We start from the raw sequence: 14,555 nt of genomic DNA, 5'->3' as shown, positions 1-14,555 counted from the left end.
ACACTAACAACTATCATGTAGAATGCCTATCTCAAATACAGGCAAGGGGTGGGCAGTAGGGAGCTGGGGGCATTGGTGGGGGGAAGGTTGCACAGCTACAAATATGTTTATAATTATAATAAAGATATTTTTTTAAAAAGTATATGATTTTTGCTGTTGAAATTTTAAAAGATCCAGGTAGTTTTGATATTGTACTAATTCCTAACTTAAATATATTACCAGTTCATCTTTTAATAATTTCCCCTTAGTATATTTTTTATGTAATAGTGATAAAACAATATACTTAACATGTTTATATTCATACTGCTGGTGGTTCATACTTGGTCAAGAATTAATACAAAATGCAGTGTCAGCATCAATGTGTTAAAATACTGTGAATATGGGGCCGGGCGGTGGCGCTGGAGGTAAGGTGCCTGCCTTACCTGCGCTAGCCTAGGAGACGGACCGCGGTTCCATATGGTCCCCCAAGCCAGGAGCGACTTCTGAGCGCATAGCCAGGAGTAACCCCTGAGCGTCACCGGGTGTGGCCCAAAAACCAAAAAAAAAAAAAAAAAAAAAAAAAATACTGTGAATACTAGAAACAGTATTACCATATTTTCCGGCGTGTATGACTCTTTAACCCATGAAAAACTTAAAAGTCTTATACTATGGTATACGGCATACTGAAACTTACTCCAGCGTCAGGTAGGAGTGATCTGCCCTCCTCTTACCATCTAGCTGCCACATCCCATCCAGCTGCTAGGAGTCTTCACTCAGTCCTTTGCTTGCCTTGATTCATCTTTCAGGTCACACAGAGGAGCTGAGTTACTGATCGCCGCATTTCAGCCAGCCACTGGGTATTTCCGATGCTCAGTCCACTGTTCATCTTTTATGGGACACAGTGGAGGCACTCTATCTCCTTCTAGCCGTCCTATTAATCACTGCACCCCAGCCAGCTGCTCTTGGAGGAGCCCCTTTCCCTTCTCTCAATGTAGATCACAATTAAAAAAAAAAAATCACAGTCACTCACTACAAATTACAAATGTAAATGATTGTTGGCATTCCAAAGTCTAGCTTTATTAAACATATACTGGTAACCTTTGAGGTTTCTACTTTTTTTTCTCTTATGTTTTTTAATTTCCTTTTGGTGTGCATTAAAAGAGAGGTAGTCTTATATGGCGAATATAGCCCAAACCCTATATTTTATATGTATGTTTTTTGTATTTTTTTGAAAACAAGACTTCCTGGCAGCACTCAGGGGTTACTGCTGGCTCCCTGCTCAGAAAATCGACCCTGGCAGGCACAGGAGACCATATGGGATGCCAGGATTCGAACCACCCTCCTGCATGAAAGGCAAACGCCTTACCTCCATGCTATCTCTCTGGCCCCCAAAACCCTATATTTTGACAGGAAAACTAGGGGGTCGTCTTATATACCCAGTCGTCTTATGTGCCGGAAATTATGGCACTTTCCATATATATTTTCTCTAGAAAAATTATCCTTAGTGAATATGTGTTTTTTCATACAAATTATATATAACATGCATAATTTTATTTTTTTATGAAAACAAGTTTGAAGTTTAATTTTACTAAAGTTATAGTTCATTGTCTTTTGCAGGTATAGAAAGTTTATATTGGGGCCGGAGAGATAGCGTGGAGGTAAGGCGTTTGCCTTTCATGCAGGAGGTCATCGGTTCGAATCCCGGCGCCCCATATGGTCCCCTGTGCCTGCCAGGAGCAATTTCTGAGCCTGGAGCCAGAAATAACCCCTGAGCACTGCCGGGTGTGACCCAAAAAAAACCACAAAAAAAAAAAAAAAAAAAAAAAAAAAAAAAAAAAAAAAAGAAAGTTTATATTAAGCAGAAATCATTGCACATATAATTCTAGGCCCTATGATCAAAGTAAACCTTATTTTATCTTTTTGAAAAAAAATGTTTTGAAATTATTAATTGTATATTTTTGTGTTAACTTAAACATTTGAAATATAAGACCTTTTGTACATATTAGATTTTTTGTTTTGCTTTGTTTTTGGGTCACACCCGGTGGAACTCAGGGGTTACTCCTGGCTCTGTGCTCAGTGGCAGGCTTGGGGGACCATATGGGATGCCAGGATTTGTACCACCAACTGCCCTGGATTGGCTGCATGCAAGGCAAACACCCTACTGCTGTGCTATCTCTCTGGCCCATATTAGATATTTTCCAGGAAGACAAATTTATCTATGTTTTTTGAGGATTGACAAAATGAAGTTTCAGAGCTCATTATATTTTGTTTATTTTGGGCTCACATCTGGAGGAGCTTAGGGGTTACTGCTGGATATGTGCTCAGAAATTGCTCCTGACAGGCTCGGAGGACCATATGGGATAAACCGAGGCCTGACCTGGATCAGCTGCGTACAAGGCAAATGTCCTACCACTGTGGTATCACTCCGTCTCCCCAATTTTTTTTTGTATTTCAGACTGAGATATGTATAGTTTTGTTAGTCTTCATTAGAAAGGGTCTACTGTGATAAGGCAGGAAACAGATGGCCTTGACTTGATCTACATCTGTTAAATGAATCCATATACCCCACAGCTTTTATTCAGTTGTATGATTTTATGTCACTAATTTATTATTCCACTTCTGAACCATACAGAAAAGTTTTAAAACTGAGTAGTACTTTATTTATTCTCAATAATAAAATATCCATTTTAAATGTATTGGTTTTTATATTTTGTTAATATTTAGAGTATCCAGTACAAAGTTGGATCTACAGAAAAAATCTGAAGCCCTTGAAAATACTAAGGAAATGCTTTCAAAATCTGAGGAAGAAAAAATAATTCTTAAACAAGAATTTGAAAATTCAAGTCAAGCTGCAAAGACACAACACAAAGAACTGAACAACAAAATTCAAACAGCAGTAACAGAACTACAAAAGGTTAAGATGGAGAAAGAAAATCTTATGACTGAGCTTTCTACAGCAAAAGAGAAATTGTCAAAAGTTTCTGATTCTTTGAAAAATGCCCAAAGTGAATTTGAAAAGGAAAATCAGAAAGGAAAATCTGCTATATTAGATTTGGTTAGTTGTATACATTTAATGTCTTAAATATAGTAATAATTTTATATGAAATATATCTATTTCCTATCTAACTTTATATTGATTATTTATCCTAAAAGTCCCTGGATATCTGCAGTGATATATAATATTCTTTCAATATTGCTGGTATGATGCTACATTTGGGAAAATCTTGAACATGTTTGTCTTCAAGGATCTTTCCACAGAGAATATAGTTAGTAGTTGAATGTTTTTCGCTTTCATAAAAAATGACTAGAATTATATTGAGTTTCGTGAGGCTCAACAAGAAAAAAAATATCTAACATTATTTATCTTTACTATTGTTTTAGCTCAAAACATTTAGTTCTTACTCCTATGTATTGCTCTATTTGTTTGTTTTTTTAATAATTGGAATGTATGATTTCATCCCATCTTAACCTATCAGTGAGTCTAGAGTTTATTTTTTTTGTGTACATACTAAATTTATATACCAAACTTCTTAAACTCACTATAAATATTTTATGCATAATGTAGTTTCCATTTATTTAGGAAAAAACGTGTAAAGAATTAAAGTCTCAACTTCAAGTACAAACAGAGAGCACACGTAAGGTTCAGAATGAACTGGAAAAGTCACTTGAAAAAGAAAAAGAGGTAAGCTTTTTGTAAAACTGAATATGTAAAGCATTATCATATTTATGTTTCTTTAAAAGTTTTAAACTTAAACTTAATTGAAATGAAGATTAGTTCTCTATAATGTATTAGACCATAGTTTAAAATTACCATTTGTGTTTCATTTACCACTAAAAAGCTTTAAATTGGTTTACAATAAAATACCCCAAATAAGTGAAACTATAGTCAATAAAAATCCAAAATAATATCAACTAATTTTAGAGTTATAATTTGATAATCTAGATTAGAAAATATGGTTAAAAGAATAGCTTAATACATTTTCATGTAAATGACCTTTTGAGAACTTTCTCTCTTTTTTTGTTTTTTCGGCCACACCCAGTGATACTCAGGGGTTACTCCTGGCTATGCACTCAGAAATTGTTCCTCGTTTGGGGGAACATATGGGATACTGGGGGATGGAACTGTGGTCCATTCTAGGATACCCCACGCAAGGCACATGATTGCGCCACCACTGCAGCCCCAAGAACTTTCTTTCCTGAGGCATTATTAGTAATGATATGTTTGATAACAAGCACCATGTAGTCCTTTGAGTATCACAAAGAGTAGACTCTAAGCACCAAGCTATGAGTAGCCCCTGATCATGCTGTGTGTGGCTCTCCTCTCAAAACAAAAACAAAAAAAAAACACATAAAAGTAAGATATTCTAAGAGCAAGAATAGTTATAGTTCTTTCACCTCAGCTAAATATGACTTAAAAATGTGATACATATTTGAACAAAAATACATCTTTATAGATGATAATACAAGATGATAGCAAAATTATGCCTATACCTGTAAATGGGATAACTTCTATATTATAATTTGACACTAATCATTTTGTCAGAAATTAGTCTTATAATTGATATGGAGCTTTTTGTCCAATTGTGGCTAATAGGCTAAGTAGTATTTTTAAAATGTATTAACAGATATTCTTAACTGTATGTATTAACTGTATGTATTAAAATGTATTAACTGATATTCTTATTTTTATACTAGTGAATGCTGAAATAGGTTTTGAGTTCTGATATATGTTTATTAAGTAAATTTAATGATGATTGATCTAGCATGTGATCTGATAGTGACTTATGTCAGTTATAAAAAGTTACATGAGTTTTTTTGTTTTTGTTTGTTCGTTTTAGTTTAATACTATGTTTGTGATCAAAAGACTCAGTAGTTTAACCCTAGTGCATTGCTTGGTGTATTCTAGGTACTCAGTAATTGTTTGTTGAAAGAATAAATAAATGTAAATAGATTTTCTTTTCTTTTAGATTTCTCATCAGTTGAAGTCGGAACTCAGTTTAGTGCAAGGTCAAATCATAGAGGCCCAGAATTCTTTAAAGCAAAAGGAAAAAGAACAGCAACAGTTTCAAGGGAACATAAATGAGCTCAAACAGTTGACTGAACAGAAGAAAAAGCAAATTGAAGCTCTGCAAGGAGAAATGAAGACTGTTCTTTCACAGAAGGTAGTAAAATGATACTTGTTTTCTGATAAAAAGGCTTTGTTTGCAGTCAAGGTAATTTAGTTAGCATTGATAAATTATAACAAAAATTTTGTATGCTTAAAATTTTTCTGATTAAATGTGTAAGTTTCTAATTTAATATGACTGATTTGTGATGATAATTTGTGAAGCTAGGATAATTATTTTTATTCAAGTGAAATAACTATTTTTTAAAATTTTAGCTCTAGTCATTTATCTAGTGGCCATAAATCTATTTTGTACAATAACATGTTAAGAGAATAATGTATACATGACTTTTGTATTGAAATTTAAAATTTTTTTAAAAATAAATTATATTTACTAAGGGAAAAATTAAGAACAAAATGCCTTTCATTCTGCCATTATGAGTTTGGTCCCAGCACACTATATGGCCCTCTTTTTTTTTTACTTTTTTTTTTTTTTTTTTTTGGTTTTTGGGTCTCACCCGGCAGCTCTCAGGGGTTATGCCTGGCTCTACGCTCAGGCATGGGGGACCATATGGGATGCCGGGATTTGAATCACCATCCTTCTGCATGAAAGGCAAACACTCTACCTCCAATGCTATCTCTCTGGCCCTGCCACGAGTGATTTATAAGCTCAGATCCAGGAGTAAGCCCTGAGCACTGCTAGTTGTGGTCCAGAACAAGGAAACGACAAAAACAACAAAACAAGCACATATTATTTTAAAACCGTTATTTCTCCTGACTTTTAGCTCAGTGATCAGTCCTGGTAGGGTTTGGATTTTGGGGATTGAATTTAGTTCTGTCAATATGCAAGGCAGTGCCTGACATGCTGTACTATTTCTTCAGCCCCAAAAATTTAATGGAAAAGCAAGTATATATACAGCTACATATATATGTATATAAATATATGCATTTATCTAGATAAGGTTATATTTATGTATTTATATTTATATTATTATATTATAAAATTATATATAAATATATGCATTTATCTTGATATAAGGTTATATTTATGTATTTATATTTATATTATTATATTATAAAATTATATATAAATATATGCATTTATCTTGATATAAGGTTATATTTATGTATTTATATTTATATTATTATATTATAAAATTATATATAAATATATGCATTTATCTTGATATAAGGTTATATTTATTTATATTTATATTATTATATTATACATTTATTTATAATCTATATATTTATACATAAGTATATATCTAGATAAATGAGTATATAAATAGTATATATCTAGATAAATGCATATATAGTGATTTTTTAAAAAGCTATAATATGGGGCCAGAGTGGTGGTGCCAGCGGTAGGGCGTTTACCTTGCACACGCTGATCTAGGATAGAGCATGGTTCTTTTCCCAGCACCCCAGATGGTCCCCCAAGCCATGAGTGATTTCTGAGCACATAGCCAAAAGAAACCCCTGAGCGTCACTGGGTGTGCCCCCCAGAAAAACAAAAACAAACAAAAGCGATAATATATAAAGGAGACCAACACTGAATTTAATCATAAATATTAAGAAAAAACAGATCTTAATGGAATTCTTGATTAATTATTAGGAGGAAATAGCATTTTAATTTTTTTGTTTTGTTTTGTTTTGGGGCCACACCTGCTGATGACACTAAGGGGTTACTCCTGACTATGTACTTAGAATTTGCTCCTGACTCAGGGGACCATAAGGGATGGCAGGGATCAAACCCAGGTCTGTCCTGGATCAGCCATGTGCAAGGCAAATGCTCTACCGTTGTACTGTCACTCTGGCTTCTTAATTAGTTTTCTAATTTTGAAAGAAAAATTAAGGAAACTAGAAACTTCAGGAGAGAAAACAATATTAGCAATTTGCAAACTTTAGATGTGTCATAATAAAAATGTAACAGAGTATGTAGTTAGTGGATAATTGGGGAGATACGGTTATAGATTTGAATGAAGTTAGAACACAGTAGATACTGTATAGTTATTTCTACCTTAAATTTTTAATACTAAAGGTATTTTTAATATCAATATTAAAGAACTAAGGGTTTTTAGGAACAGAGAAATGTGAATGACCCTGTTCTGGAACAAAAACTGATTTGCTTATTAAAGATAAAAATTGCCTTTCTGTATTCTTTGAAGCTTTGGATTTATTTTTTTAAAGCAATTTTAAACTATGGCATAAAAAACTAAGTTTGTGAAAGAAAGGTTATAAAGAAAAGTATTCTAAAGGAGGAGAAAGAAAATAGAGTAAAGTCTTCAATATGAAATGATGTCTAGAGAGTGAAGTTGTAGAAGAAGTGATGGGATATATTGTCAGATAGTGTGTAAGGGGATCAGCCCTGTCAATAGCACTGCCTCCTAGAGCTAATATTTCCATTTCTTCGGCCACAGGCTTCATTCTTTTCTTTTCTAGGCTTTTGCTTATCTGTTTGTTGTTTTTTTGCATCTCACTTAGCAGTATTCAGGTTTACACCTCATCCTGTTGCTCACAATATTTTCTGGTGGTGCTTTGTCTGTTGAGGAAGGGTGACCATATGCTGACACAATAACCTGTGTCAGTCACATGCAAGGCAAGTCCCTTAACCCTTATACTGTCTCTCTAGTTCTAACACAGCCTATAATACAAATCTCAGGTTTTCCACATTCAGTTTATTGCTACCTATTTATTCAAGACATATTACTAGATGCTGGTTTTATGCCCATGGCACAAATTCCAGGTGTTGGAGAGAATAGCTACACAGGAATCACGATGCTTACATTTTCTTAGGGGAAGTAGCTGGTGATGGTGCTATGAAAATCAGTAAGGGAATAGAATCAAACTAAAGGTTAGGTGAACAAAGAATCCTCTTTGAAGAAGTTATAAATTTTCACATGAAATATATGATTGTCCAATCAAGGGCCATGGGGAAAGATCTGAAAGCTAAAACAAACATGGAATTTTTCTAAAAACAGAAGATCAGTTTAGATTAAGCATAGTGGGAGAGAGGAACACTAATGAGATAAGCTCAGAGAAGGCAATAAGAACTACAGCTTGTACTTGCAAAGTTATAGATTATGAGATAGTAGAATTGTATATCTTATTCTGAGGAAAATTGATCAGGAACTTGTGAGCAGGGAATGATATAATCTGATCTAGAAAATATGAATCAAAGCTACCTAGTAGTCCAGGCAGTACATGATGTTAATATGCACTGAAATGTTCAAAGTAACAGTTTGGGACTATGTTTAGAAATTTGTGCTATTAGAACTTACTGGTAGATTACATGGTCAAAGATCATGGAAAGAGAATCAAGAGGCACTCTAGATTATTAGTTCATAACTGGATCATTGGCCATATTTGTTGGGAAAACTAGCAATTTTGAGGAGTGGGGTTGCTATTTGGAATCAAGAGTTTCACAGATAGGATTCTGTCAATCATTTAAGCAGAAAAGTCAGCAGAGTACTTAACTATAAGAGTTGAGTTCAGTCAGAGATGTTCTGACTAGAGATAGATCAAGGAGGTCTTCCTGGAGAGAGTGGTCATAGAATATAGGGCTAGATAAACCCTGTGATCTAAACATAAAGAGATCTAACAGAAGAAGAAGAGCTAGTAATAGATTTTCAAAAGGAGTGACCAGTGAGGCAGGATGCCAGCCTAAAATATAAGATGCCCTGGTAACCGGATTAAAGAGTTGTTTCTAGAGAAGGGGACAATTATTTCATCCATAGGAAATCAAATAAAGATGTAGTCAAGGACATGAATGAATAGTTGGTTTCAGAATAAGTGGGTCACTGTTGACCTCAACAGGTTTCACCAAGTTATGCATTTATTTAAAAGTTTAAAAGCATGCTTATTTTTTCTATTATGCATTCATTCACCCATTTTAATTGTCATAATTTGTGTATAATTTATTCTTGAATTTTAAGATTATAGGAAAATTTAGAGGGGTTAGACTTTTGAAATGATTTCCTTTTATTATTTAATAATTAATTATATGTAAAATTAATAATATATAAAACGTTTTCAGATGTAAGGAGTATATGTATACTTTGTACTTTATTTTATGTATACTTCATTTTATTTTATTTTATTTATTTTATGTATACTTTGTAGTTTTTTGTACTGGCTTTTAACTTTCATGTGTTTGCTTTTGGTTCAACCTGAAATTATGTTATCTTTTGAAATAACAAGCTCAGCATACTCCATCAGAGAGATCATAGTTCTTGGCTCCAGTCTCCTGAAACCTTGAAACTGGGTTTTTCAGTGAAGTTTTTTTTTTTTTATTTAATTGATTTTCAGAATTTTTAAATTGGGAGTTGCATTTTTAACATTCTTTATCTTTCTTAGTCTAAGACAAGTTATTCTTTCCTAAGGTAGACTAGTTCTAGTGCATAAAATCAGTTTATTTTATTCTCACGAATCCTCTTGATTATGTGGATTTTATTTCACATATGTAAAGAGTTTGGAGATGCACTGTTTTAAATAGTTATTGTATGTTTCAGACAGAGCTTGAGAAGAAACTGCAGCAGCAGTCAACACAAGTTTTGCAGGAACTGGCAGCAGAGAAAGAGAAGTTGGCAGTACTTATGAACACCTATGAAAACACTAAAGAAAACCTGAAACAGGTTCAGTCTGATTTCTACGGGAAGGAATCTGAACTGTTAGCCACAAGGCAAGACCTTAAGGTATAGTAAACTATATCCTCTCACAAAATCTCAGTAAATTGATTTTAGCCATTCATTAAATGATTCATACCTAAATGTCTAATATAATATTTTATTTGTGGACTCCCATATTTGTTTTCTACTAAATTACCATAGGTTTAAATAGCCTGGTTTTAAAAAATTAAATTGTATTCTAATACATGTGAGAATAGGCATTTAAAAAATAACAATGATAAAGTAATTTTGAAAATAACAATGGCTACATTTTAGCTTTTCTAAGGACTTACTGATTTTATATAATAGTTTTTAAAAGGCTTCAGATGTCAGAGAAATAGTATAGCAGGTAGGACACTTGCCTTGCATGTGACTGACTTGGGTTCACTCCTCCAGGAGTGATTCCTGAATGTAAAACTTGTATAGTATCTCCTGAGCTTTGCCAGATGTGGCTCAAAACAAAAACAAAAATTATAAAACATTTATAACATTTTAAATTTGATGTGCTGATATTATCTAAGAACATCTAAGAAGTTTTAAACTTAAGCTGCTTATGCAAATGAAAAACATTGTTGCTTGTTAGGAAATAATGACTTTAGTTTAATATAATTGTCAACCTCTAAAGTTTATTGCCTCCTGATTGAAGTTAGAAATATTAAAGCTCAAAATAAACTTAGCATTAATTATCTAATCAGGTATGAGAAACTGTCCTTGGCAAAATTATTTAATTAGAGAAAGTATCTATTTTTATATAGCGATATTAGTTCCCTAAAGTAAATAATGGAATATTTGTAATCTATAATCTTATAGATCTAGTTATTGTTTTGTTTTTGTCAAGGTGAAAAGTATTTGTACTTCTCTTTGAACTCTTCTTCTCCTCTTTATTCTTGTTGTTATTGTGATGTCTAAGAGATTATACACTTGGTGGTAGTGCTAACTGGAAGTGGTACCTCGCTAGGTGTCATGGTCTTCTAAGTCCCTTAACTGACATGTGCCAGAAATCAGACACAATCGCTAAGGATCCAGATACACTCTACCATGGGTTGAAACCTTGCTTTATGCCTGCTAAGGCAGAAACTACCATTGAACTACATGATACATGATAAGCTCTCTTTTGGATCTCTTATCAAAAAATAGTTTCACTCAAATTCTTAAAAAAGATTCTTTAGGGGCCAGGCAGTAGCGCTAGAGGTAAGGTGCCTGCCTTGCCTGTGCTAGCCTTGGACGGACCACGGTTTGATCCCCCGGAGTCCCATATGGTCCCCCAAGCCAGGAGCGACTTCTGATCACATAGCCAGTAGTAATCCCTGAGCATCACCGGGTGTGGCCCAAAAAAAAAAAAAAAGATTCTTTAAAATAAACAAACATTTTATATTCTGTGTATATTTTACTTATAAGCTTTTATGGAGGACATCACAACTGAATAGCCACTGAAAGGATTTGTTTAGATTTGGATTTTTGGTCAATTACCAGTTGCAGCTTTAAGGGATCGATGGTGGAAGAATGTGGCTGAATTTAGAGGCTAAAGAGGAGACTTTGCAGTTGTCTTAGGGCAAAATAATGGTGACTTTGACTAGTTGTAGCAATAAGGATGAAGAAAGTAAATGAATTTGAATGGTATTATTGGTTTTGGAAGAGATGAGAATTAAGACTGATTATAAATGACCTAGAAAAATCGTAATCTTTTCATGTCGATACATTATTCACTTACATGCATGACACAGTAATAGGACTTTTCATACTATTTTTCATGAAGTCAACAACTATTTTTATTATGCCCCCAAATTAATTGTGTACTAATAATTTTACAATTGGAAGAATAATTCAATATAAATATAGGGAAAACAAAACGAAGTGATATAATTATTGTATGTTTTATAAATATATGGATAGATCTCTCTGTCCCCAACTTTTTTTATAGAAGAGGAGACAGCCTGGCCCAGTGCTGCACAATAATAGAGCCATGATTAGACCTCAGGTCTTCTGGTTCAGAGCCATCTATGGTTTCTAGTGCTTTCATTGGTGGTTTACAAAAATTATATGAAACAGGATATGTACTAATAATACTTTTTAAATGAGAAGTATATGAACTATTTAGGGTGTTAAAATTTTTAGTAAATATTTTAGAAAAATTTATGAAATGAAATCTATAGAATTATTTTTATAGAACAGATAAAAATATATAGAACATGAAATGAAGTATATAGAACATATAGAACATGATTGTCATTTATCAGGAATTTTTTGTTGTTGTTTCCGTTCTATGTGATCTTCTGTGTGCAGGTGAGGAGAGTTTGGCAACCTTGCCAAGGCTGCCCAGGGTCTCAGGGTGTAGAGATCTGTAGATTGAAGTTCAGTGGGCCTGATCTATGGCATTAGCCCCCTCTGCTGGATTATTCAGAAAATACTCCAGTTTTCTTCAAATTGTTTCAGATTTGGTGGGTTGTATTTCTCTTGTTTTTGAGAGAAGTAGGAATAGAAATTAATTTAGGAAGCTGTGATCCTTCCTGACTTCTGTTCTGTTCTTTTTGAAGTAGAACTCTAGCTCCAGAATAAAGACATCAGCTTCTATATGGTATTCACACAGCACTGTCACTAACATTTTTATCAGTTGTAGTCAAGAGGCAATCTTCCTGCCATTTCCTTCACCCATGTTTACTTTGTCCACTTCAAAACAAAAACTAATAGATCAAAAATTCTTCCTTTTCTTCTATTTTCGGCTTTTCAGAGTATCTGTGCCTTAGAACAGTTACTATGTACTCGGTTAATTACCAGCCCTACTTCCTAGCATATTAATGGGAAATTAGTGGAGGATGAGTAATGATCTTTCCAGAAACTAAATCTCAAGATGTCTGGGTAGCTTTGTTTGAGGGCCATACCCAGCAGAGCTCAGAGGTCACCTCTGGTAGGCTCAGGAGAACATAGGGGATGCCAGAGTTTAAATCCTGGTTGGCTATATGCAATGTAAATACCCTCTACCATCTCTCTGGCCCTAAAGATGTCTGGTTATCTTTAGTCTGTTATTTTCTTGTTCAGTTTGATAGATGGGAGGTCATCTCCCACCCAGGATTAAAATAAGGCCTGCTTATTTAACATGCCAAGCAAGGGACATCAGGGGCCAGAGCAGTGGTGCAAGCAGTAGGGTGTTTGCCTTGTACAAACTAATGTAGGACGGACTGCGGATTGATATCCGTATACCATATGGTCCACAAGCCAGGAACGATTTTTGAGCGCATAACCAGGAGTAACCCCTGAGTGTCACAAGGTGTGGCCCAAAAACAAACAAACAAACAAAAAAACACAAAAAAAACTCAAAAACCAAAATTAAACAATATATATCATAGATAATACAAAACAAAAGTGAACCAAATGTAGCATTTAAATGTATTCCTTTAATTTTTTTTCATGTCTTTAACTGTTCATATGTTTCCAGTGTATTTGTTGTGGTTGTTGTTGGTTTGATATTTCTTCATAGTATTATTTAACCAGTAAATAATCATTTCTAGAAAATTTGAATTAAGAATTATTAAATATTTTATCTATACATTTTTCCCTCAGGCCTAAATAGATCATCTAGATTTCTTTCTCATTTATGTGATCTTATGAAAGCAGAATAAATTATTCTTCAGTATAATTCTCTTAACTGTTATATTTTGGTTGAAATTTATTTTTAAAATGATGGATAATAATTTGGGGAAATTATTTTTTGTTAAGTCTATAGAAGAAAAGCTTTCTCTAGCACAGGAAGATTTGATTTCAAATAGAAATCAAATTGGAAATCAAAATAAACTTATCCAAGAATTGAAGAGTGCCAAGGCTACTTTGGAACAAGATTCAGCAAAGAAAGACCAACAGTTGAAGGAACAGTGTAAAGCTTTACAAGATATTCAAGAAGAAAAGGTATTCAATTTTCTGACATAATTCAGCCTCTTCCGTTGAAAAATCTCTGACCCGTTAGGCATCACCTCTATTTTAATAGCTCACTAAGTTTAACTTTCAGTTCTAAAAGAAAATGTTTTTGATAACTGAAATGTGAGTATCAAGAACTATTTTTTACTACTTTATTGTTAATTCTATCTGTAGTTTTATTGTCTTTTTTTAGTCTTACAGGAAAATGTTTTTCATACCATACCCTTACATGTGTTCAAAAAAGTAGTTTCCTTCATCTGTTTCTTACATTTTAGATCTGTGTAAATAAGGTTATAAAAATAGGTATTTTTTAATTGTTAGGGGGACCATTTTCAGCAGTGCTGGTCTAAGGGTACAGGCCTGTTAATAAGCTTGCAATTCTTAAACATTTAATAATTCTGAAAATTAGGAACAGTTTTTTGTTTTGAGGGAATAAAGGGTATTTTTTGTATAAATTATGCTAAAGCATAAAGTTGAAAGCATTGTATTTATTACATTACATTTAAAAATCAATTAGAGTTCTATATGAAAGAGAAATTAAGATTCCAGAAATATTTTGCCGTATAGTTTATATCAAATAATCCAGCTGATAAGATATTATCCTGAAGTGTGTGATTCCTGGAATTTTTGTAATACCCAAATTGTGTAATTTCTCAAGTTCTCTTTTTAATAATTTGGGAATGTTTGGTGAACTGACAAATTGTGAGCTGACAGTTTTGGAATAAACTGTATGTGCCTTGACTCAAAAGTTTCACCAAAACTATAACACATTTGTTTTATTATAAGGGATTTAGATCAGGCACTACAAATTTTGACTTTGCACCTAATCATTTAACTTATTTGTTCTTGTTTTTTTTTTTTTTTTTTTTTTTTTTTTGGTTTTTGGTTTTTGG

At 33.3% G+C, this 14,555-nt stretch overlaps 1 protein-coding gene across 1 annotated transcript in view; it reads left to right on the top strand.

Annotated features, from left to right (window-relative positions):
• Window positions 1-14,555, top strand: part of EEA1 (early endosome antigen 1) — a 132,689-nt gene that overhangs the window by 110,786 nt on the left and 7,348 nt on the right. Inside the window, exons 19-23 of the mRNA XM_049782801.1 lie at window positions 2,704-3,034; window positions 3,560-3,661; window positions 4,947-5,141; window positions 9,598-9,780; window positions 13,468-13,653. Coding sequence (XP_049638758.1) covers window positions 2,704-3,034; window positions 3,560-3,661; window positions 4,947-5,141; window positions 9,598-9,780; window positions 13,468-13,653 — 997 coding nt within the window. The remainder of the gene's footprint in view (window positions 1-2,703; window positions 3,035-3,559; window positions 3,662-4,946; window positions 5,142-9,597; window positions 9,781-13,467; window positions 13,654-14,555) is intronic.

This window comes from Suncus etruscus, chromosome 11 (assembly GCF_024139225.1).
Source record: "Suncus etruscus isolate mSunEtr1 chromosome 11, mSunEtr1.pri.cur, whole genome shotgun sequence".
Classification (NCBI taxonomy): domain Eukaryota; kingdom Metazoa; phylum Chordata; class Mammalia; order Eulipotyphla; family Soricidae; genus Suncus; species Suncus etruscus.
This window is presented reverse-complemented; position numbering and strand designations above follow the sequence as displayed.